The 25,303-nt window shown below is 47.9% G+C and overlaps 6 protein-coding genes and 1 non-coding gene across 7 annotated transcripts; 4 read left to right on the top strand and 3 right to left on the bottom strand.

Annotated features, from left to right (window-relative positions):
• Nucleotides 1-929: 929 nt before the first annotated feature.
• DCW1_7 (Mannan endo-1,6-alpha-mannosidase) lies at nt 930-2,305 on the top strand (the record flags this gene model as incomplete). The annotated part of the gene is made up of 2 exons (XM_031145280.1): nt 930-1,029; nt 1,107-2,305. The coding sequence occupies 2 exons, from the start codon at nt 930-932 to the stop codon at nt 2,303-2,305; spliced, it is 1,299 nt and encodes a 432-aa protein (XP_031009836.1).
• A 556-nt stretch (nt 2,306-2,861) lies between these two features.
• Nucleotides 2,862-5,081, bottom strand: grp78 (78 kDa glucose-regulated-like protein; the record flags this gene model as incomplete). The annotated part of the gene is made up of 4 exons (XM_031145279.1): nt 2,862-3,050; nt 3,105-4,593; nt 4,670-4,865; nt 4,940-5,081. The coding sequence occupies 4 exons, from the start codon at nt 5,079-5,081 to the stop codon at nt 2,862-2,864; spliced, it is 2,016 nt and encodes a 671-aa protein (XP_031009797.1).
• A 950-nt stretch (nt 5,082-6,031) lies between these two features.
• HBS1L (HBS1-like protein) lies at nt 6,032-8,582 on the bottom strand (the record flags this gene model as incomplete). Its single annotated transcript, XM_031145278.1, has 4 exons — nt 6,032-7,434; nt 7,492-8,088; nt 8,228-8,431; nt 8,492-8,582. 4 exons carry the CDS (start codon nt 8,580-8,582, stop codon nt 6,032-6,034), a joined length of 2,295 nt encoding a protein of 764 aa, XP_031009796.1.
• A 419-nt stretch (nt 8,583-9,001) lies between these two features.
• Nucleotides 9,002-11,377, bottom strand: VPS27 (Vacuolar protein sorting-associated protein; the record flags this gene model as incomplete). Its single annotated transcript, XM_031145277.1, has 5 exons — nt 9,002-9,927; nt 9,975-10,740; nt 10,788-11,072; nt 11,122-11,254; nt 11,304-11,377. The coding sequence occupies 5 exons, from the start codon at nt 11,375-11,377 to the stop codon at nt 9,002-9,004; spliced, it is 2,184 nt and encodes a 727-aa protein (XP_031009799.1).
• An 825-nt stretch (nt 11,378-12,202) lies between these two features.
• Nucleotides 12,203-15,542, top strand: DOA4 (Ubiquitin carboxyl-terminal hydrolase; the record flags this gene model as incomplete). The annotated part of the gene is made up of 2 exons (XM_031145276.1): nt 12,203-14,539; nt 14,595-15,542. 2 exons carry the CDS (start codon nt 12,203-12,205, stop codon nt 15,540-15,542), a joined length of 3,285 nt encoding a protein of 1,094 aa, XP_031009798.1.
• Nucleotides 15,543-17,421: 1,879 nt separating this feature from the next.
• LHYA1_G000283 lies at nt 17,422-17,521 on the top strand. The gene has a single exon. It is a non-coding gene; the product is annotated as a tRNA-Pro (tRNA).
• Nucleotides 17,522-18,618: 1,097 nt separating this feature from the next.
• HMA5_1 (putative copper-transporting ATPase) lies at nt 18,619-22,181 on the top strand (the record flags this gene model as incomplete). The annotated part of the gene is made up of 4 exons (XM_031145275.1): nt 18,619-19,371; nt 19,461-21,455; nt 21,513-21,559; nt 21,629-22,181. 4 exons carry the CDS (start codon nt 18,619-18,621, stop codon nt 22,179-22,181), a joined length of 3,348 nt encoding a protein of 1,115 aa, XP_031009839.1.
• Nucleotides 22,182-25,303: the final 3,122 nt, after the last annotated feature.

The following is a 25,303-nucleotide window of genomic DNA, read 5'->3' as shown; positions in this document are numbered from 1 at the left end:
CCTCAGCTTCCTTCACATCTCATTATAGGTATAAGCAATTAATAACTATTTAGATGCACATGTCTCGACTAAAAGAGACGAAATGAAGATATAACCTGCATAAATAACAACTCATGTTATTTCACTCCATAGTCTCTATCGTTAAGCTTGATTTCATGACCATATTAGACTCTTCTTGCAAATCTCTGTCCACCAATCATAATAGCCAATGAGACAAGCGCCATCTATTTCAGTCTTCCGCCATCTGCTCTGTCCCGCTTAATTGAAACCCCCCTCCTGCAGGATCCGGGGAGATCTACCCATGCTCCACAAGAAGCGGGAAATCAAATCATGCAGGTATGTTAAACCCCCAATCCATGTTTTTCCGGTGCAAACTTTATAGCTACCTACAACCTAAACATCTGCCTAATCTACGAAGCATATCACGGCACAAATCTAAGTATTATGCTAAGGTAATGCCTAAACTATTAGCCATTAATCACATGGCTGTTGTATCCGTTTTACCTATGTGGAAGGTTGCACCTTGCAGTAAAAATAGCCAGGGATGATTGAGGATTTCCTAGTGCTATTGATCCTCCTTTTACCTCTGTAACGTACCTTATTTAGAGACTTACTTCCTTCCATTTCATTACATTTCTCCCCATTTGCCAGCCGTTGTCTTAGTTGCTTATGTTGCATCTTTCTTTGCTTTTCCAATTCATTTAACTTCTCAACAATACCGGTCCTTTACTATTGACTCACTATTGTGATTCCCACCGGGCTGCCCACTTGTTTGAATGTGAATGTGAATCACCTCTTGTTCGACTTTCAATATGTTGCGGATACTTTCATAAATCAAGACAATTCTATTCTTTTGTTAAATTACAAAACGATCTTCACAACTCCCAGACTCTACTTGCTTGTCTTTTCTCATCACCACGCAACGAACGATGTTTTCTAGTACCAAGAGCCAGCTTCACAGCTTAGCAATATGCTTTATTGGTGTTTTAGATATAGCGTCTGGTATCACGCTCGATGTCAAAAATCAAAGTCAGTGATTTCAAACCCCATCCGTTTGCCAGTATGATATCAAACGGGACATGTCCTAAGAAGATGTTCATAAACAGGTTCCCTTCTCAGTGCTACGCACACCATCGCCCACGACTTAATGTCCTACTACACCGGCTCTCAACCCAACTCTCCCTCCCTTGGCGTCCTTTCAAAGCCATATTACTGGTGGGAAGCGGGTGCCATGTGGGGGACCATGATCTCCTACTGGCACTACACCAACGACAGCACATACGTGACGGACGTCGGCCTCGCTATCCTCTCCCAAGCAGGCCCGAACAACGACTTCATCATGGCTAACCAAGTCTTCGATACCGGGAACGACGACCAGGCCTTCTGGGCACTGACCGCCATGTCAGCCGTCGAATACGCCTTCCCCGTCCCCATCACCAACACCAGCACCTCACCTGCGCCTACCTCAAACTCAAATAACCCATACCTCACCCTCGCCATCAACACCTTCAACGAGTTCGTAACCCGCTGGAACACCACGCAATGCAACGGGGGTCTCAAATGGCAATTCACGCCCTCCAACGCCGGCTTCGACTACAAATCCACCATCTCCAACGGCGGGTTCTTCCAGCTCGCCGCGCGCCTCGCGCTCCACACCGGGAATGCGACCTATCGCGAGTGGGCAGAAAAAGAGTGGGATTGGATGACGGGCGTGGGTTTTATCAACGAGACGACGTGGGCTGTGATCGATGGCGCGGGCGATGATAATGGTGAGAATTGCACTGTGCTGAGTACGCAGCAGTGGACGTACAATAACGCCATTTTCCTGTACGGCGCTGCTGTTATGACGTTGCTCGACAATGCCAATACCAATACCAGCGCTTCAAACTCCACTTCTCCTTCTCCTTCCACCTCCCCTCCATCAATCTGGCTCACCCGCACTAAAGGCCTCCTCGGCCACGCAACATCCCAATTCTTCACCCCCTCCCCCAATGCCACGTCCATAATGTACGAGTCCCAATGCGAGACCACCAGCTCCTGCAACACCGACCAATACAGTTTCAAAGCCTACCTCTCGCGCTGGATGACCACCACAGCCCTGCTAATCCCGTCGTTGCAACCAGATATCCTCGCGCTTCTGACACCTAGTGCGCAGGCAGCGGCTCTCGCGTGTTCAGGCGCAGGGGAAGGCTCGCAGTCGCTGTGTGGCACGAAGTGGTATGTGGGCGGTTGTGATGGCGTTACAGGCGTCGGGCAGGAAATGTCGGCGCTGGAGGTGTTGTTGGGTGTGCTGGGTACTAGCTAGATGGGTACTCGAGGTAAGGAAGGAAGGAAGGTAGTTGCACGCAATGTGCGAGGAAGGGTGATTGATAGCCAGGCTTGCTTTGGAAACTCGTAGCGTTAATACGTGAACCAAACATCCCGAACAACCAACCAACCAATAAATCAACCAATCAATCAATTAATAATGCCCCCCCAATATCGCAAAACTATATATAGTACGTGGGAGGTGAGGAACACTTGAATCTGGTGAAAGAGAAATGATATCATATATAGGTGAGAAAGAGGTGCTGTTGAATAAAGAATGACGTGCATGCAATGCAACGCGATGTAGAAAAATGACGTGAAATCAATCACTCACAACTTCGAAGACTAGTCAATCTCATCTTCATTTATGCTTTTATGATACAATTGTTCTTTCCAGCCCAGCCAGCCCCATCAAGTCTATGCTCTCCTTCAGGGGCCCCACCAGCCAACCAACAATAATGCACGCGCGTGATATTGAGAACGCCCCTTTCTTGCAAAAACGAGAACTAGTTAAAAAAGTGTTTCCTATCTTAATCAATTACAAGTCATCACGTCTACAACTCATCGTGAGAATCTGGCTCATCATCCGCATCTCCACCAGGAGCTCCGCCCGAGTATAGCTTCGATGTAATAGGGTAGGCAACGTTCGAGAGCTTCTCCTTTTGCTCCTCGAAGTCTTCGGATGTGGCGGTCGCAGCGTTCTCCTCGAGCCATTCGGTGGTTTCCTTGACGGCGTCCAAGAGCTATTGCATGCGTTAGCCGATTGGTCATTTTCCTCAAGATAATGAAATACTTACAGCTTCCTTGTCATCCTCATCGATCTTGCCACCAAGACCCTCATCATCATTGACCTGGTTCTTCAAGCTGAAAGCGTAGTTCTCGAGACCATTTCGGGACTCGATGCGCTCCTTGGTAGCCTTATCTTCATCGGCATATTGCTCGGCTTCCTCAACCATACGGTCGATTTCCTCTTGAGTGAGACGGCCCTTGTCGTTGGTAATGGTGATGGACTTCTCGTTTCCAGTTCCCTTATCACCAGCTGTAACCTTCAGGATTCCGTTGGCGTCAAGTTCGAACGAGACTTCGATTTGAGGAACACCGCGGGGCGCAGGTGGGATACCGGTGAGTTCGAATTTTCCAAGCTGGTTGTTGTCCTTGGTCATAGTGCGCTCACCTTCGAAGACCTGGATCAGGACTACGGGCTGGTTATCGGCGGCGGTGGAGAATATTTGAGATTTTCGGGTAGGGATGACGGTGTTGCGGGGAATCAGCTTTGTCATGACGCCGCCAGTGGTCTCAATACCAAGAGTGAGTGGGTTTACGTCCATGAGAACGATTTCGGCGGTTCCTTCTTCACCAGACAAGACACCACCTTGGACAGCGGCACCGAATGCAACAGCCTCGTCAGGGTTGATACCTTTGCTAGCCTTCTTGCCACCAAAGTACTCTTCGATGAGCTCGACGACCTTGGGGATACGGGTGGATCCTCCGACCAAGACGATATCGTCAACTTCACCCTTCTTGACCTTGGCGTCCTTGAGAACTTGCTCAACTGGCTTCAAAGTCTTCTTGAAGAGATCCATGTTCAGCTCCTCGAACTTGGCTCGGGTGAGGGTTTCGGAGAAGTCCTTGCCGCTGTGGAAAGCTTCGATTTCGATACGGGTAGTCTTTTGGGAGGACAGAGTTCGCTTGGCTTTCTCGGCCTCACGCTTTAGTTTACCCATGGTCTTGAGATCCTTGGTAATGTCGACGCTGTTCTCCTTGTTGAACTTCTTGGCGAAGTAGTTGATGATACGTTGGTCGAAATCTTCACCACCCAAATGAGTGTCACCAGCGGTAGAAAGAACCTCAAATACACCACGATCAATGGACAGAAGGGAGACATCGAAAGTTCCTCCACCGAGATCGTAGACAATGATTTGACGTTCTCCATCAGTCTTGTCGAGACCGTAGGCAATAGCTGCGGCAGTAGGTTCGTTGACAATACGGAGGACGTTGAGACCGGCAATGACACCTGCATCCTTGGTAGCCTGTCTCTGGTTGTCGTTGAAGTAAGCTGGGACAGTGACGACTGCGTGAGTGACCTTGTTTCCAAGATACGACTCTGCAACCTCCTTCATCTTTCCAAGAATCATGGCTGAGACCTCCTCGGGGGTGAAGGTCTTGGGGGATCCATTGACTACGACCTGAACATTGGGCTTGCCACTCTTCTCAACAACATTGAATGGGAAGTGCTTCATGTCACCCTGTACATCTTTATCCGAAAACTTGCGACCGATCATTCGCCTGCACAGGACACCTGTTAGTGACTGCTCAAAAGCACTTGGCGCATGCCAAGTATAAAAGCGAATAGGACACGTACTTGATATCATAAATCGTATTTTTTGGGTTCGCAGCAGCCTGGTTCTTGGCTGCATCTCCGACTAATCTCTCATCATCGGTAAAGGCGACGTATGAAGGTGTTATCCGATGTCCTTGATCGTTTACAAGTATTTCGACTTTGCCCTTCTGCATCACACCGACGCAGGAGTAGGTAGTTCCAAGATCAATACCGATGACTGCAACCGAAACAAAAACCATTAGCAGCTGTTCCTAAGCTCCGCAGACAGACTGTGGTTGGAGGTGTACATACCAGTTCCATAGCTCTCTTGTATTGGGTCCTGGGCATCTTCTGCGTTTACAGTCTGCATGAAAGCCAGGGGCGAGAGAAGAAGAATGAAATAGGCCACAAAGGACAGGCCCAGAAAGAAAGAGGTTTGATTGCCTCGCGCCATGATGATCGTTGTATTAGACCAAGATGCTGAGAGGGGAGGAGAGCGATTGTTGTGGAAGGGGAAGGTTGCTTGGAAGAAAAGAAAAAGAAGAGGACAAGATGGCGCTCAAAGGGAACTTTATCACAGCTAATCGAAGCTGTAACCGTGTCTTCAAATCGGGCGGTGGGGATATGATTGGCTCGCTTAGGTGTTGCGGCGGAAAAGGCTAGTTGTCCATAACTTTAACTTTAAATGGGGGGGAAGAGAAGGCGGAAAGGACAGCAACAGCATGGAGAAAGTTGTCTAGCGAGTGGCTGAAGTGATGTTACCACTACTAAGAGGCCACCTTTCTCTTCTTTCGTCCAGTAAAACGTGTCTTTATTATCCGTACCTTAATCCACCCTGCCACACCCCCTAACTACGCAAATCTAGTACCTTTTGAGCCGTCTCGAATATTCCATAAAGATAAATATACACGCACGGTTCACCAGCCAGGCTGGATAGAACTAATTCGAGAAGGGATGAATCCCAGAGACTCACTCATTCCCTCAATGCCCCTCTTTCTATACTATATCATCTAGTACCTTTCATTTGCTTTCTTTCTTGTATTCTCGGGTCTGATTTCATGAGAACCCTATACCTTATACAGGCAAAGTAATAGATGTACAAGTAGGTATCGTAGGATACAGCATCATGGCTTGACAAACTTCGAGTCAGACCAGACAGACGACGCCTTTTAAAATCGCATTATACATGCCAGAAGACAAATATCCATGTCATGTTTCCTCTCAGACAAAGAGTCACACATTTGATCACTTACCGAAGTCTGTGTTTCTTGCCGTGGAGACTAGATTATGCCACGAGTACGGATGGAATTCCAAAGGCAGGTCGCAAAAGCTGTAGGTATCTTAACGTGTATTCTCATCGCTCGTACTTCGTAATTCCCCCCAGCCTTTCTTTCATGCAATCCTCTATTCCAACAACCCAGCAGCAACCGTCTCCCCATTTCCCCTTAGAACCACCCGTCCCGGAGCCTCAAGTGGCACCCCCCCCTCACCATCAAGCTCCACTACAACCCTCGCCACCTGTCCCGGCTTCACAATCCGCGGCTTCTTCTTCCCCACCGGCATCCCAGTCCCCTTATCCAGCACCGCTACAATCTCTCTAATCCTCCCCGGTGTATGCAGACGTCCCCGATGCACATCAACACCCATTGGCGTCAAGAACTCAAACGCCAACACCTTTGCCGTAAACTCCCTCACATTCACAATCGGTTCTTTCGGGCTACATAACACATCCCCTACTTTCAAATGTTGATCAATGTCGTGAGGGCCAAGATGAAGCGTTACGTTTTGACCTGCTACCGCCCAATCTGATGGCTCAGAATCAATGTCTAGAGCCTTGATAAAGCATTTTTGGCCGGCTGGTTGAGCGAGCAATGCATCGCCAACCTGGAGGGAGCCAGACTCAATACGGCCGGATATGGAGATGGGATTCTGGACACCGCCACGGAAGATATCGCCGACTGTCAGTCTGAGGGGTTTGGACAGTGCGCGCGTGATGGGCTCCGAGTTATCTAGTTCTTCGACTAATGTAGGCCCTTTATACCAAGCTGCTTCTGGTTCTGTAGAGCGCCGCGCGATATTATCGCCATGTAGGCCGGAGGTGGGGATGAAAGAAATGTTTTTGGGGAGAAAACCGGCCGTGGTGAGAAATGCGGAAACTTGGGTTGCGATTTCGGTGAAGCGATCTTCAGACCATGCCACTGTGTCGAGTTTGTTGACGACGATTATTATACGTTGCACGCCCATGCTTCTTACTAACAATGCGTGTTCTTTTGTCTGGCCCTTGAGACCTGATTCAAAGGAGCCGGTGTTGGCGTCAATGACTAGCACTGCGAAATCTGCTTGACTTGCTCCTGCTATCATGTTGGGGATAAAATCTCTATGTCCTGGGGCGTCCAGAATAGTAAAAGTCGTTTTATCGGTCTCGAATTTGTTGGTGGCGATATCGATTGTAACGCCACGAGCTCTTTCTTCAGATCCTTGATCTAGTACCCATGCCAGCGCAAAAGACGACTTTCCCATCTTCTCGGCCTCTTTTCGATATCGATCTATCGTCCGTTGATCTACAACCTTCAGGTCATATAATAGCCGGCCCATCAAAGTACTTTTCCCAGCATCAACATGACCAATAACCACAAAATTCGCCGCATTCTTCGTCTTCGCCTTCTCATACTCGGCCAGAACATCCAGATTTTTGCTCTTCGCCCTCGGTGTATCATCAATTTTCATTGCCTCTACGCCCTGCGCAATCTGGTCTGCTCTCTTCTCTCCATTAGTTTTGACTGGTCCCTTACTGGGCTTATTGGCTGCTGATAAGGGAATAGTCAGTCTTCACTTCTTCCCGTTGCTAGTAGAAATTGCAGAACCTTTCGACTGCGCCGCGATAACTATATCATCTGGGCTGGGTCCTGAGAAGGGGTTAGAGGCTGCTGAAGCACTACTCGCAGTGTAGGGAAGCGTGAAGAGGTCTTCTGAAGGTCTGTGGGGTTGTTGAGGGGGGCTGCTGAACATGGTATTGGCGAAGGCGGAGGGCTCTGCTTGTTGGGGTGGCTCTTCTGGGGGTGTAGATGTCCTTGGCCCTGGTTCTTTTTGGGTAAGGGCAGCCTTTGGGACTTTCTCGTGCTCATTTGTATCCTTGCGTTTTCGTAAAGGAAATCCACGAGATGCATGTTTCTCCGGAGCGTCCACCATCTTTGTATCCCCATCGATTTTCAGATCAGCCATAGGCTTTTCAACCCCGCTATCCGCACTTCCCGATTTTTCCTGCGCCTTTTTCTTTCGGGCCGCAGCCAATGCCTGTAACTTCGACATCTTTGGTGCTCCATCAGACGACGAACCACCCAAAAGACCACCTCGAGGACATAGAGGTGCAACGAGAACAGACTGTCGATCGGCAGGAACGTTGAACCACGGTGTATCCTTAAAGAAGTCTGCAAACGAGAAAGGTCTCGAGCATGGTACACCTAGCAATCTAAGTCAGCAAGAGCGCAATTTACAATCTAACAACATTCGCAAGCAAGAGAGCAAACCCACCTGCAAAAGCCAGGCCCTGCCCTCGCAGCCCATTCCCTCACCCGAACACAGAAATTAAATGAAACGCACCTTGCACTTTCGGTTCCTTCTTCACACTCTCCTTTTTAACAGTCCCCACCAGATAGCTCACACTCTTCTCTACATCGTAATAATAATGCCACAGCGCGTCCGTGATCTGTTTATCGCTAATCTGACTCGTAATATCCGGTGGGAGCTCGGCGCGTACGGCGACAGAGCCCGCTTGTAGGAGTTGTTTGTCTTCTTCGCTGAATTCTGATGGAGGGGTCAGATCAGGCAAATGTATGGTGGGGAGGTGGGGTAGAGGGGACATACCTTCCGCTTCCGCTTCCTCATAATCGTCCCCATCAAAATCGTCGAGCTCGTCGTCGAGATCGAGGTTCTTTACTAGCTTGTGGCGAGACATCTTGGTCTATTGGCGTGTGGACTATGAGAGGATGTATTGGGGAAGAAAAACGAATGTTGGGGTTTGATGTTTCTGTGAATGGAATGGCATGGCTCGAGTAGCGGGGTTGGAATCTGGAGTGCCTGAACACTCATACCCCTGCAACACTCGTCATAGTGCGTCACGTGTGATTTATTATATAACAATTTATGTCTACGCTACTTTAGCTTCACATTCTTCTTTGCTGGGATTGTGGAGATTTAACATTGCTCAATACAGTATTTTGAGAAAGAAGGGACGGGTATAATATTGCTTCAACTCTAGCAAAGGTATGACCCCTATTTCAAGTCCAATCCCCCACAAAATCTGAGTCCGTCGTAGAATTTACATTTTCGAGTTTAAGCTCGACCCAACGCCATCGCTCCGTACCATTATCCCCTTCATAGATCAATCAAGCTCTCTTCCATTATCTTCTGCTGGGGTGCATGATGCGGTGCCGAAGGGAACGATTCTTGCGTATACCCACCATAAGTTGACCCAGGAGCTTGCCAAGCCTGCTGTGGTGCAGAAACTTGAGCTTGGGTTTGCCAGTATGGAGCTTGTTGTTGCGCAGACTGCTGTTGAGGCGGTGGGGCGTGGTGCTCTTGCGGATTTTGGGGCTGTTGCGTGAATTGCTGGGGTGATTGAGGTGCTGCTTGCGGGACAGTGGTGTGGAATTGTTGAGGGGATTGCACAGGAGGGTATTGCGAATGATTCTGTTCTAATACTGGCTGTGCAGGAGGTACTTGTGGCGTGTTATTGTAATAAAATGCTGCATTTGGATCTGTAGACGGTGTTACAGCTGACTCCGACGGCACGTAATTCGATACCGGTTGCGAGGGGGTATTCATCGGAGGCGCTTGTTGTTGAGGAGCATTCATAGGTGGATTGGATTGGTGCGGAGGCATGCTGTCAGATGCATAGCTAGGCTGCTGGGAAGCATATGGCGTCGCCTGGGGTTGAGGCGGTTGTTGCTGAGAGGCATACGGGTTGTAGCTATCACTCCTTTGTTGTGGATTTGGATAACTCGGGCCAGGGTTTGAAGCGTAGCCAGATTGGCTCTGCTGAGGTGGATACGAGTAGGTAGACTGAGGTCGTCCATATGATTCTTGAGGGGCATTTCCAGTATAAAAGCTTTCTGCCTGGCCAGCTCCATTCGGACCATTTGATGACAAGGCTGGATACATAGTTGACGCAGGGCGCTGAGCAGGAAGATTATATCCGCCGATCGTGTGTTGGTTGTAGGTATTCGACAAGCGGTCCTCCAACATACGGTCGTAATAACGTACAACGGTTGACAACTTAGCGTGAAGATCCAGAAGAGCATCTATATGTATTAGTCATGGCTTTACACCAAACTCTAGATAAACTTACCATGCTTGCTCATAGTCTCTCCGTAAGTGCGGGCAAGTTTCGGTCGAAGTGTACCAATACTATCGTAAAGTTCTTGGATTTGAGGCTCACGAAGTATTGTCCCCGGCGGTTGTGTTTGTAACCTGTCTACTAACGTCGAGAAAAGATTGATGTTCTCTGCTTCAACTGGTGTGAGTTCGTAGTCATTCTTGGGTATTACGAATGGTGATGAGGTTGTCCCTGGATTCGCCGATTGCTCCTTTATCGTTGCAGCATGTTTTTTCTTTTGTTCTTCCATATCCGCAATAGATGCAGCAATGGCAGCTTTCAAGTCATCATCCTCATCCTCGGCAGGTTTGCTTGCGGAAGGATTTGCGGCGGGGGTAACTTGAGGCTTGGTTTGCAGTTTCGCCTGTGGAACATAACCTGCTCCAGAATGATTGTTTACCTCTTCGAGGCTCATAGCCAATGCGCGCTTCAGGTCGTCATCGAATCCTTCATCAACCCTTGCGCTTCGAGGTTGCATGGAAGCATGATGCTTAGGTTTATGCACAGATTGGCTGTTGCTGAAAGATCCACCTTTGGCTGACTTGTCAGTCAATTTTATGTAGCAACCATCATCAACCCTAACAGGCTGTAGAATTCCGAGGTGGGGTAGAGGTATGCTCTTAGCGGAGCACTGTTGGTCGAAGACGTTGCCACAATTTCTGCAGTGATGCTTTCGATTCGTGAAACTGAAGGCAGTTCTGCAACGCATGCAGACATCGGAGTCGCTCCATTCGGGGGGCTGTAATGCTGTCAGAAGAGGGAACATCAGTAGTCTAGAGTACTCACTGCGCTGCTGTCCAACATGCTGCTTGCGACTTCGACTTTTGGTGGAAAGTGGAATCCTTCTCGTTGCAAGCCTTTATATGTCTCTCCAATGTAGGATAATTCGTAGCGACCCTCCGTAGCCGTCGCCCAGGATTGAATCAAGTCTAGTATCCTGTTTTTGACATCATCATTTACCGCCGCCGGACCATAGGCCTTTAATAGTGATACTAGATTGTCCATAAACTCCCTAGAAGCAATTTCAACCAGGAAATGTGAGCCGCCATTCTTTACACATGTGTCTGTAAGCTGTGCATTTAATTAGTAACTGCTCTGACGATTCAAAGAGTATACTAACATGAAGAGCACTGAGTTGAGTGTTGGGATTCTTGTTGCCTATCCGCCGTTTGAGGGACCGCATCGCTTCTTTGGATCCTACTGTCTTAGACCGTATCACATCTGAGATTTCGAGATTGAGGGCGATATCCTCCCTGGTAGAGTTAGCAGCCATTCCAAGCTTTGCTGTGATAGAAGGCGTACAAAGAACTCGACGTAGCCCGATCGATTTGCTCATCGAGCGCCGAGTTTGTGGAAGCAAACCATCCTGCCATCATTTTGGCCACGCGCAGCCGGAAATAACTGTGGGAGAAAGGCGTGGTATTCTGCTAGGTTTTAGTTGGATTCTCGATAGCTGTAGAAACTCGAAATGAGATGGTGGTATTCGTTCGTACTTCGATCGTGAGTGAGGTGAAGTGAGGTGATCGGTGGGAATCGAGTGTAAATTGCCAGCATCCAAGATTCTATGTCTTCTTTTTGATACTAGGGTACAGTCGTCGTAGGTAGACGTGTTTGAATATAGGCGTCGTAAGTGAAAGAAGCGGGCAGAGAGCTGTTCTGTTGGTTTGCTAGATACCTAGGTACCTACCTAGCCACTGCGTAATGCGCCGTGGTTGCCGCCACAGATATGGTTAGATCCCGCGTCACCCAGTCTAGCAAATTCCGCCCCGCCTCCAGGCCAGGATGGTTGATCGACTTGGCAGCGGCGCCCGAGGAATATTGAGATTGAGAATGTGATCCGCCAGATATCTCCATTATTCAAGTCAAGAATCTAAAAAACCACGCAGGAATGCAGTTGGCACAACAGAACACACAATACCCAATAAAGAAACATATGAGCGACTCTCCCTTGTCTCTCCTGCCTTTTCCCTGCCTTTGCCTTGCCTTTGCCTTGATTTGCTCTTTCATTATCCAACATCCTAGTCATTCTCCCCGACTTGAATGAACGAATACAGTATCCGCTGCGCAGCCTACCCTTCGCAAATCCCGTCCTCACAAATTTATTCTCAGATCGAATATCCTCTAATACTCTCGGCATACCCGTTGTTCTCTCCAAAGCCTCTCTTCGATATGCTTCGACAATTCGTCCGCCAGACGCCGTCATGAGTCCTGCTGTTCTGGGGGGTCCTCCCCACTCGCGCGCTTCTTCCCTATATGGAGGAGGTCCCATTAGTACGGAAAAGGGAAGGAAATCTACCGGTGTCGATACAATAACAGGCGTGAACCGTGTCTTTCCCCACCTCGAGGAACTAGTTTCGGTCAGACCTGATATAAATCCACAGTCGCCATTACGCACCATCCTCGAACGCGGCGAGCAGTTTGCAAAGAGTGCTGATACCAACCTCGACTTTCGACGTCCAGACCTGGCACTCCAGGAGTACATAAAGGCGTCTATTGTAGCAGTCGAGATCGTTCCTCGCCATAAAGATTACCCATCAATACAGAATGATCGAGGAGACTTGCACCGTCTATACCAGGGCCTGACCAAAAGGATTCGAGCTCAACAGCAGAAATTCGACGATGTGAAGGAGATTATCAAGGAGAATAATGCTAGAAATGGAGTAAAATCTCCATCGGCAGGGTCATTAAATTCATCTCGGAATCTGAATGGCCTTACCAATGGCCATGCGCGAACACACTCGGTGGAAACGCTTTCAATACGTGGCAACTCTTCATATAGCTTGCAAAATGGTGGCCAAGTTGGATCTTTAGATCACCCAGTCACACCGCCAAAAAGGAAGCCTCCAATACAACCCAAACCGAATGCACTTCATGGAAATGCCATTCAGCCAGATTTAGCTGCGCGTTTTGCACGTCTGCGTAGCCCTGAATCTAATAGTGTTATTCAAGATCCAAGGATACGGACCCAGCCCATCTCGATACCTGACCGCTCAGAACTAACCCCCAACCCTCCAATATCATCCCAGTCAATCAATCGGCCAACAGGGCCACGGGAGATGCCTTCGGTACCTACCACGCTTCCACGCCCCAAACTACTCCCGTTAGAGTTGCCTTCGATGCCAAGAGCACCAGATCCTATATACAATAGCCCGGCTCGAAACACTGATACTACATCCACAGCAAATCTTCCTTCCAGTGTCCCCAGGAGCTCTTCATATACTAGTAGTGGGAGGAAGAACTCTGCTCCTCCAATTTCTACGGTTCGTGGTACGCCTATTCTGGTTGATGATAGGCAGGATTACTTCACGCCGGCCCACTCTGTCAATGCCTTTTCCGCTCCACCCAAAAAGAAGCGCCCAGAAATTAACATACCTAACGCTAGCACCATCGAGGCCGAAGATCTTTATGAGTACCTGAAAATGGGTTCACAGGCCCTGCGAGTCTTACTCGTTGATCTTAGAACCCGAGCTCAGTTCGACAGTGGCCATATCATGTCACAGGCTATTATTTGCATCGAGCCAATGTCCTTACGGCATGGCGTGTCAGGTGACGAGCTAGAAGAGCGGCTGATTCTTGGGCCCGATTCTGAACAAGCGTTGTATAGCAAAAGGCATGAGTTTGACCTGGTTGTATTCTATGACCAGTCTTCTTCATCGTTTGAATCGTCAATCACCTCGGGAGACGTTTCCGACAACGATCTCTGTAATTTTTCCGCTGCTGTGTATGATTATGGGTACGAGAAACGATTGAAGCGTCAGCCAATGCTTCTGGTTGGAGGTTTGGATGCTTGGATTGATCTCCTTGGCCACAATTCACTACAATCATCATCCTCGGGTCCACGGTCTACAGCAACGAGTTTGAAACCCGCTCGGCCCCTTGGTCGTGTGGCAGTGAACAGGGGTTCTAGAAAACCGCTGTTCGTTCCAAGAAGGGTTGAATCACGGCCCTTTACAAAAGATGAAGAAACCAAGTGGGACGAAGTTTTGAGAAATGACGAGACAGTCGGAAGTCCTGCAGTCGCGCCGGATGGCGAGTCCGAAAATCTTTATTATGCTAGGACGACTGATGATTTCATGCGGCGCTTTCCTGAAGTCTCAACTATCCAGGAATCGATGATGTCCGGGGATAAGACCATTTTGGTTGAAAGCCCACTCACTGAAGAATTTCCTACACCCCCAGCCCGGCCTCCTCCTGCTCTTCCAAGGCAGCGATCAAGCGGTATTTCAGAAAGAGGCTCGGTCACGTACACTCCCGCGCATGCCGCGACTACGATCGAACTACCAAAAAAGCCTCCAGGACTTACTGGCTTACACAACCCTGGGAACCTCTGTTACATGAATTCAACCATTCAGATGTTAGCCACCATACCTTTTCTGCGAAATTACATATTAAAATACGAGTACCCACCAAAACAAAGAATACCACGGAAAGGAGCGGAACTCTCTGATCCTCCGCAAATCATGGTGCGAAACCTCAAGAATGTGTTTTTTTATATGTGGGCTGGCAGTTACGACTGGGTAACCCCGAAGACTTTTGCGGTATGTATATTCGCTGTGGCGCTCGAAATACTCGAAATATGCTGACTCAACTCAGAGATACGTGAATGCGCTTCATGTGGGAACAAGTCCCAATGGTACCCCAAGAGGGCACGCTTTTGGTGGTACCCGCCAACATGACGCTACCGAATTCCTTATTTTTATGACCGAGGTCTTGGAAGACGAAACTAATCCTAATCGCGCTGTGATTGAACCAAGGAGAACCCAGGCGCAGATGGACGAGGAAGAAAGGCAAATGCTCGAGCTTCCACGCTTCGTTGCTGCACAGGTTGCTTGGAAGGCGGAAAAGAGACAATACGACTCCCCAATCAGCCGTCACATGAAAGGCCAGTTTGGTTATTTCAAGCAATGTACCCAATGCGGTCATGAGACCCGGACATTCACCTCTTTCAACCAAGTAGAGTGTGTTATTCCTCGTGACAGTGCCGGAAGGACTCCAATCCGAGGAAGACTCGACGAATGGCTTCGTCAAGAATATGGTGAGGAACCTGATGTGGTGTATGCAAACTGCGACAACTGCAAGGCCCAGCAACGGCCTAGCTGGGAAAACCTCGCCCGAAGATCCCAAGTCTACATGACTTATCTACCAGACTACCTCGTCATCAACATCAAAAAATTCGACTTCTTCGGCGACACTAGAAAAATAGACACTTACGTCGAGCTTCCGGAAGGGCCCTTTGACCTAGGTGACATCTTCTTACCAGACGCGCCCCACCACCCTGGGAAGATGGGTCAGCCGGTTCTGGAGAGAGGACAGGCCGGGCTTTTCAAATACGAGGTCATCGCTGTTGTGCACCATATCGGGGCTAGTGCAAACCAAGGCCATTACTGGACTGTGGCCAGACACGTCGATGTTGCGGGTATTTCGTCAACATGGCATAAGTTCGACGACGCGCAAGTGACACGTGCAAATTTCAACCAAGTTCAGGGGAAAACTGCATATGTTGTTGTGCTTAGGCGATCGCAGACGGATGATAATTTATAATTACGATTCATTGTATCCCTCTTGTTCGATTAGGGGATCGGTTTGGAAGTCTGTTTAAAGGTTATGCATGGGCGTTTAGCGGGTGGGAGGCTGAAATATTATGCCATTTGCATTGGGTGGATTTTGCTTCTGAATAGTTGGATTCATGGATGGTGTCGAGGTTGATAGCGAGGTATTTTTTTGAATTCGAATATCCTGACAGCATATGACTTCAAACTTTCTTTTCAATGCTCCCTTTCAAATCAGCCCTTCAACTAGCCTGCACCTCCTCTCATCCACGCCCATTTCATTACCCACACTTCGCTCCCAGGAAGCCCTGGCTTTTTAGCTGTAGTCAGAGGTTGCTTGTTTGCTACAGAATTGAATAATTATTTGGTCTTTATAGATCTGCGCTGCATTTAAACAGAAACGAAATTTCATACTTGAACATTCGAAGTTCCAAGTTTCTTTTATAGTACTACTCCGGAATCAAATTACCTAACCCTCGACCATTCTTTGACTGTGGCACATAAGCAAACATGCGGGTTTCACGTGTACATTCAATAATTTGGAGGTCTACGCAAAAAAGAACAAGATCTGCACCCCTATATATTATTATTTCTTGTGATCTATTCCGGTAATTACGCGCAAACGCGATCTTTCCTTTTCATTACCGTCTCAATGAGGCATATTTCTTAGAGCAGTAAGATCAGCGCTTGCAATATTAGAATCATTGCATGATAGGCACCCTAATAGCAGCTTCGGGTATGGAAGTAATTAGATTCATGTTTGCGACTCTTAGTAGACAGCTTATTACTATGGATGTTTGAACATGAAATCAAACCTCCGAGATTTGTACCTGTCGAGGTGACTCAGACTTCTGTGTTGAAGAACAGTCTTGTCCATAAAGTCTAACAGCAACTCGACTGCTTTCCCTTTCGCTCCCGTTGAAAATTGCATTTCTTACCTCAAAGTTGGGTTGCGTACACTAACCACGTCCCAGCCTCTTTCTAACTAAGTCTTTTTCAAGTCAGATATAATAGCTATGCGTCCTTTCCTGTACGTTAAAGGTTACTCCTTGATAGCCTGTCCGCTTATACTAACTATTCTCTAAAAAATAAGTAGTTTCACAGCCAGCCTTTCCCCGCTGCTTATCTTCGTCGATATCGCAATTGCACACATTGCATTCCCGCAGAGTGACGGCGCACAGATAGAAAAGCGTCCCGCTGCCAGTCCACCCAACCCCATCCTCCCAATCGCCAACAGACGTGCTCTAAACACCAGCTCAGCCACTCCAACAATCACCGACGATGACGGCACTATTGTTTTCACTACATCCGAAACCGCAATCATTACTACAGCACCTGTGATCTCGAAAACGAATTTGACGGCGGCTGCTGCTGCAAACTCTGATGATTTGACGACAACAGTATATGAAACGACTACAATATATGCGACGGCCTTCGTGACGCCGTCTTCTTCATTCAACGTAACTGAGATGGAGAACCCGACTTCTGTCCACTTAAGGAGGCCGAGAATAGTGTTGGGGGTTTGATAGTGTTGTGGACTTTCAAGGGTCCGCTGGGTAGTATTGAATTATATGGATTATGAGAGGATATGAATGTTTTGTGTGGGTTGCTGAGAAATTTCTTGTCTTGATGTCTTCTAAACGGGTCACGGGAATCAATCGCGATTTGTCAGTAGTATTGGAACTTTTAATGAACATACCTGTAACTTTTGTTTGTCATGATATTAGAGTAAAGAACTTTAGAATCATATCACTTTCGGTATATTCTCGGACTGGAAAATATTAGCCGAGTATTAGCGCAGAAGATCTTAATACTTGAATATTGTAAAATAAGCGTTTTTAACTCAATAATAAGGTTTCAAAAATATCTTAGGCCTGATAGTTCAGTGGTAGAATTCTTGCTTTGGGTATTACTCGCCATTGGCTAGGACTCACATGTAAGAGGTCTCCGGTTCGATCCCGGATTAGGCCCATTTTCAAACTTCATTTTTAGCTTTTTTGGATTAACAGATTTTTTCTTTCCTTTTTTGCTTAAATTGCTGATAAGCGACAGAACAACCGGCTAACAACCATTCAACTCCGCGTCCGCCTTCAAGTACTCTATTACAAATGCTACCTAAAGGTTTACGATAGTAGCCACGGCTATAAGATAGATTATAACTATGTCCCATCGAAGTTGAGCGTTTAATTTATTTGTTTAGATCAAAATACTGGAAATCGTAAGCAGAAAGAAACGTACCAATATGGCATTAAGATTTGACAAGTTGATTGGGTTTGCAATGCCAAGAAATGCCCCATATTGCTTCTTTTTCCATTGGTGCAAGGGAAACTGAACTCCGGTCTCAGCCGCAAGATAGCTTCTGGTTTCTGATAAAAAATAGTATGATTTACAAGACGGTTTCTATTGACTTAATATAAGAAGCTCGACCCGTGTGTCAGCCTTATCCCTTGCACTATGCTGCGTTTGACAGAGCAATGATGTGTTTGAGATCGACTGGGTGCTGAATATTCAACTGATAGAGTGGTGAGTTAACAAAATAGCGTATGGTAAGTACCCGTCCGTGCCCCGCAATAACGCCCCGCTACCCCGCCTTCGTGAGACTCACCTCGTGACCAGGTGCGACCTCAAAACTCAGTATATATTTTGGAACAGTATACTCTCATCAGTGACTTGGGTGACTATTAACCCTTGCATGAGATCTGTCAAATATGGCATATTCGAACAGCGTACAGGTAAATGCTTTAATTAATAGTCACGTGCGCCGCCAACCAATCTGCGAGGTTTTTGCGGATTTGCGCATTTTATGCTGCATTTGGCCAATCAATGACATCTTGCTATTTATGACTATTTACGACGACGAGGTATAGCGGTAGGTTCTGGCAGTATCTCTGTCCTTCCTGCCCGTCAAATTTTTCTCCATCTCCATCTCCATCTCCATCTTCATCTTTGATCTTTTGCGCTCCTTCACCATCTTGCAAAGGTCAAAAGGTGAGCGGCATAGCAGTGCATCTTGCATCGCATATCGCATCGCATTCATCAAGATAATTCACTAGTCCAAGTGGGACAATATGGCGACGACCTCCTTTTTGCTGTCGAATCTACACTGCCCCTCGTGCGTGTTCCATATCAAAGATACCCTCTCCCATCTGGTAGCCCAGCCAAGCTCCGTATCACCGTCGCTCGTGACTTCCTGGGTGACGGTCGATCACGAGATATCCCTCCCCATATGGAAGATACAGAACGCTCTCGAAGAGGCTGGATTCGAAGTATCCGATATTGTAACCAACACGAAACAACCAACCACGATCACTACTCGCAAAGCGCACAAAACCGGCAACAGTAACATCGGTTACCTGGACCGGTTTATATCTAGATTGGAATTTGATAACGAGCCAGCAAAATCTAAAGTTGCAAAACGACACCTGGACAATTGTGAAGCATGTCGGCTGGAAAGAGACGTAAAGGCTGCCGAGCCCTCATCTATCGAAAATGAACGGGCAGGCGATACTGCCAAGCGCCAGGAAGATATCCCACTTGTCGTAGTAAAATCTAATAATGCATCCGAAACGATATGGCGAGCGTCCATAGCTATAGGCGGCATGACATGTGCGGCTTGCTCAGGGGCCATAACATCAGAGCTCCAGGAGAAGGATTGGATCCAAAATGTTGTCGTCAACCTCATATCAAACAGCGCCACGGTCGATTTCCTGGGCGAAGAACACCAGAATGATATCGTTGAGGCAATCGAAGATATTGGATATGAAGCGACGATCGATAGCGTCGTGGATATTAAGAAGCTGCAGGATGATTCATCAAAGACGGTACGTGAAAGCTTTGTTGACTTCAGCGTTTTCAAACGCCTCGGGGGTTTTGAGACATTTTCAATCGAGCTTTGCTGACCTATATATAGATCCGGACCCTCGAGATATTAGTTGACGGTATGTTTTGCGGGCACTGCCCGGAAAAAGTACTGGTATCTCTTAATGCTTTCGGAGACCGTGTAAAGGTTGAAAAGCCCCTAGATATTCGCGATCCTATTTTGAAGATCAGCTACACACCACATGTGCCAGATATTACCATCAGAAGCATCATGGCCGCCATTTCAGAGGCCAACGAGTCCCTCACTCCGTCAATCTACCATCCCCCAACCCTTGAAGAGCGGTCACATCAAAACCATCGACGGGAACAATTCCGAATACTGTACAGAGTAATCCTCACTCTGATTATTGCCATTCCAACCCTCATAATCGGCATCGTCTACATGAGTCTCGTGCCTTCCAGCAACCCGGACCGAAAGTTTCTTGGACAGCCCTTGCACGCCGGAGTCAGCAGATCACAGTGGGCTCTCTTTGTTATGGCAACCCCAGTGTATTTTCTGTGTGCCGATGTTTTCCATATCCGAGCGCTGAAAGAGATCAGATCAATGTGGAGACCTGGTAGTAAGACTCCATTCTTGCAGAGGTTTTACCGATTTGGAAGTATGAACATGCTCATGTCACTTGGAACGTCGATTGCGTACATCTCTTCAGTAGCTCAGCTCATCGCTGCAGGTGTCAGCCCTCCACTGGTGCCGGACAACAGTACTTTTTATTTCGACTCGGTAGTATTCTTGACTCTATTCCTCCTGATCGGTCGTCTGATAGAATCTTATAGCAAGTCTAAGACCGGAGATGCTGTAACCATGCTTGGGAAACTGAGACCCACTGAAGCCCTTCTGGTTGTTTCAGCCAAGTCTGAATCGGAATCAAGCGACACTCTTGCAAGGGAAGACTTGATGAACGGGGGAAATAAAGAATCTGTTCAGAGCATCAACGTTGATTTACTCGAGTTTGATGATGTGGTCAGGGTTTTACAGGGAGGATCTCCACCTTGCGATGGGATCGTCGTTCAAGGGGAGACAAGATTCGATGAGTCAAGTCTTACTGGAGAGTCCAAACTCGTCAAGAAAGCTGTTGGCGACGAAGTATTCTCTGGAACAGTCAACAAGGATGGTCCGATTTCCATCAAGATAACCGGCGTCGCTGGATCTTCGATGCTTGATCAAATAGTAAAAGCAGTTCGGGAAGGACAAACTCGACGAGCACCAATCGAACGTATCGCGGATACCCTTACTGGCTACTTCGTCCCCATGGTTACACTGATTGCAATCGTTACATGGATTATCTGGCTTGCGTTGGGCGTTTCCGGAGATTTGCCCGATGATTATTTGGGGGACAGCTCTCGAGGCTGGACTACCTGGTCCCTTCAATTCGCAATTGCAGTCTTTGTTGTAGCCTGTCCATGCGGGTTGGCCCTCGCTGCACCCACTGCACTCTTCGTTGGTGGTGGACTGGCAGCTCAGAATGGAATACTGGTCAAAGGAGGCGGGGAAGCGTTTGAGAAAGCGAGCAGGCTTGATTGTATCGTCTTTGACAAAACTGGGACGTTGACGATGGGTGGCGAGCCTGCCGTTACTGATTATCAAGTCTTTCCTCTTGATGCAGATTTTGGACCACAGGAATTCATACTGGGTTCTGTTAAAGCCGTCGAAGAGAATAGCAGCCATACAGTGGCCAAAGCGCTTGTATCATTTTGCAAGAGCGAAGACATTAGGGAGGCTGAAATCGTGGACATTGAAGAAATCGCTGGGAAAGGAATGCGTGGGAAAATATCTCATGGATCAGACATTCTCGATGAGATCCTGATCGGTAACGAAGCTCTGTTCACCGACTTTGAGATATCTCTTACACCGGATATTCTCAGTACTCTGGAAGCTTGGAAGCTCGAGGGCAAATCTGTTGCTCTTGCTACCATGCAAAGAGAGTCACGTGGCTGGCAGCTAGCCGCTATATTTGCTATTTCTGACCCAATTAGGAAAGAGGCACGTAGCATAATCAAGGCTATCAGGGATCGTGGAACAGAGTCAGTATTTCTTTCTAATGTCTGAGTTTGCTCTGGGACCTTCTCGCTAACTCCAATACAGTGTGTGGATGTTATCCGGCGACAATCAAATCACGGCCAACGCCGTCGGTAAGTACACCCTCCAATGTCCTACGATTCTAGAATAGTCTCCTAACCGAAAATCCATAGGCGCTAAAGTCGGAATCGCCCCCGAAAACATCATCGCCGGCTCCTCCCCAGCCAAAAAGCAGAAAAAATCCAATACCTTCAGAAATCCCTCAAAGCCCACACCACATCTCCCAGCACACAGCACTCCACTAGACGAGCCATGATCGCTATGGTCGGCGACGGCATCAACGATTCGCCCGCGCTCACCACAGCCGACGTCGGCATCGCCATTGGCTCCGGCTCAGACATCGCCATCTCCTCTGCGGAATTCGTGCTCGTGTCCAGCAATCTCTCCACGCTCCTCACGCTCTTAGATCTCAGCAAATGCGTCTTCCGGCGCATCAAGCTGAATTTCGCGTGGGCGCTTGTGTATAACCTCATCGCGCTGCCGGTTGCGGCGGGGGCGCTGTATCCGGTTGTTAGTGCCGGGAGTCATGTGAGGTTGGATCCGGTGTGGGCGAGTCTGGCGATGGCGGCGAGTAGTATTAGTGTTGTTTGTAGTAGTTTGGCGTTGAGGAGTGGGGTGCCTGGGCTGGGGTTTAGGGTTAGAGGGGTGCTTGTGGATGGGGATGTGGAAGAATAGGATAGTTTATTGGGTTGCTTTGGCCATCTGTAAATAAATCTGCAAATGGAGTACGTGGCGTGGGAAGGATAATCTCACCTCGTGGCTTTATCCATGCCATGTCGTGTCGTGATTCTATGACTACAAAGGCTTTGATGATCCCCATATCCCGACACCTTTCCACATCCATACTCCTCGAACCTAGATCCCCCTTTTTTCGGAATCCTCTACCCATCGCATACGTATGATAGACACAGCGCATCATTTTAATACTATAGGTACTCTTCCTCCAGTCCAGATGTCCCTGCTTGTATTTTGTCTTGTCTCTCACGCCGTTTACGGAACGGGGTTATGACAGATGCGCTAAAACCAAAGAACAAAAAACCAAAAACTTAGAATAAAAAAATAGACTCCGTTCTGTAGCCTCGAAAATCGAATGTTGTTTTTTACTCTAGTTAAAAAGTGTCATAAGTTGACGTTAAAAACAGATGGTGAACAAGAATTATAGACCTAGTAGACATAACAGAGAACAAACAGAAATACATAGAGGGTTATGTATTTCAACCCGTGAACGTGCAATTGGTGAACTTTTCTCTTTTAAAACCACAAACACAACCACATAAACACTATTGACCACGATCATGTGCTTCCACCACATTATCCACTACAGTAAGTGCTTGCACGATGACACGAGCCATCATTCTCCCTGCGAACATGCACCAAACTGCGAAAATGGAGTAACCCAAGTATTCAACATGAAGCGCTTCTGCTCCGACTGCTTCAAGGCCAACACACACCCCCGTGCTGCACTGCGCAAGTCCTGCAATCTTTCAATGCACGATTGGTTGGCTGCGGCACTCGTTACCTCTGGCGTATCTGAATCGGGGGTAGGGCTCTTGGATCCGGACATAAAACCCCGCTTGTTGGAGCGGCTGAGCCACGAAACCGTGCAATCTCGTTGGGTAATCCAACTTGAAAATGCACTACACGGGCACTTCCACTTCATTGCACCATTAATGACTATTGGGAGGGAAACGGAGCTCATGGCCAATCAGATGTGGCTCTACCTCGTAGTACGCGATGCGGCACTGGCGCATAGAATTCGTGACTTTGAGCGTACCGGAGATGATCCCAATCCTCCAGAGACTGTTTCAGAGCCGGCTGATATAAACGTTGTTCTACAGGTCATTCAAGAGCTGTCGAGCAGTTCTGATCCTGAAGCGACCGCTGAAGATCTGATCCGCCGTTATGAACCAAGGCCGGCTGTGCTAGAGCCTGTTGAAGAGGAAGACCACCCTGATCCAGAGGCGCCTGCTCGAGAGGCTACTGAAGAGCTGAGGCGCCGTCTTGATAGAATATTGACGCCGGTTCCCGTTCCACAAGAGGACCTGAATTGCCTAATTTGTCAACAAGCTTATGAGCAGCCATCTGAAGTAGCAGCGGAAAGGCCAGTGCAATTGCCTTGCTTACACATTTATGGCGAAAATTGTTTACGGGAGTGGTTTTGCCGCTGGAAGCCAGGGATGACACCTCCATCGTGCCCGTTATGTCGAGCAACCTTCAATTTGGTGACTCCGAGGGAGATGGCCTTCGGGATCAATAATAGCAGTGAACAGCCTCAGAAAGCCATTCCCTGGTTTCTTTGGTTCGCTCGAACTGCTAGGGCTGAAGCAGATCTCGCGCAATTAGAACAAAACTAAATGCAAAAGATGACTCTAGAAGGCTCCTGTTCGGATCGGCGAAGATTTCACGCAAGTTGCAATAATGATAGAAGGCTTTTAATAGCATTATAGAAACCCTTATGCACAACTATGTGACGTTGAATAATAATAACACAGTATCAAAAACCCAGACAACCGAGAGGGCAATGTCTTTCAGTTCCACAAAATATCGAAGTTCTATCAGCCGTGAGACATTCTTCGAACTTCCATCGCATGTCCAGCTTGAAAGGGGGGGAAAAAAAAAAGCCCTTGAGTGAGTACCTTGGTCTTTGTTCGTAGGAGCGAAAAGTGCGTGTAGCTTCTAGTTTGCACAATCGCATTCGACTGAAGCACAGCGCATGATTCTTGACTCAACACTAGTTTGACAATATTCCAACAAAAATGAAAACAAAAGCAGTAGAAATTATAACCCACCTTCACGTTCATCAAGTGTAATCTCCCAGCAAGCCCACACAGATCCGCCCAAGATGTGCCATGTAACCAATGTCGCGCATACACACTGCGTACACGCCACGAAAGAAATTCATTCCTGCTTGAAACAGGAAGCAAAATCTCTCTTCTCGTTGGGATCGGGAATTCCCTTTCAAAGGCACTGCAATACCTCCTCTAGCGAAGAACGTTGGGATTTCAATTTTTGCCCCGCGTGCAACGTGCTCTGGGCCTCTCACGACGTCTCAGAAAAAGACGCCACGGAACGAACACTGGAGTACCGCAATAAACACCAGTACGCGGGGCCATTGACGCCGTGTCCGAGCTTCATTGGGACTATGCATGTTGTGGAAGATGAGAAGCTGAGCGAGGCCGAGAAATTGCGGAAGTAGGGTGCTGGGGATTATGACCAGAGGCATCATCAGAATGGGAGGACGAGGATTGGTCCTGACGAAGCGTCGGAGTTTGGGAAAAGGCTGCCGAATTGGGTGGATGCGCCGGAAGAGCAAGGGCTTAAGGCGTGCCATGGAATTCAAACTCAACGGCCACGCTTTAAGCCAAAACAAAACCCAATGACCGAACAGCTGGAGGATATGAACGAGTTGGATAGCTCATCCATACCGGACCGAAGACTAGGGTTGACGCATTCAGACAACTTCGAGCTGGCGAATCTCTATCTGTATCTGCCGGGAGCTGTAGGGAGTGACGGATTCGAAACGCAAGAGCTGACAGGTTTGCCGGGTCCTATGCCACGAGAGGTTGCACAGCGTTCAGCATCATTCCAGGCACCACCTCTTTTGAAACAACGCGAGGTCCATGAATCATACCAGCTGCCAGCGAACGAAGCTACGATGGGTCGATCGCTGACACACCCACTGCACGAGATACCAAAGAAACTAGTGCAAAGAGCAAATAGCAAATTCGCTGAACAGATCTGAAAGATATCAGAGGCCTGGGGCTGTATGCTTCAATGGAATGTAATACAAATATACA

Source organism: Lachnellula hyalina, assembly GCF_007821495.1.
Source record: "Lachnellula hyalina strain CBS 185.66 chromosome Unknown contig00002, whole genome shotgun sequence".
In the NCBI taxonomy this organism is placed as follows: domain Eukaryota; kingdom Fungi; phylum Ascomycota; class Leotiomycetes; order Helotiales; family Lachnaceae; genus Lachnellula; species Lachnellula hyalina.
Note: the sequence above shows the minus strand (reverse complement) of the source record. Positions and strands in the feature narration are given on the sequence as shown.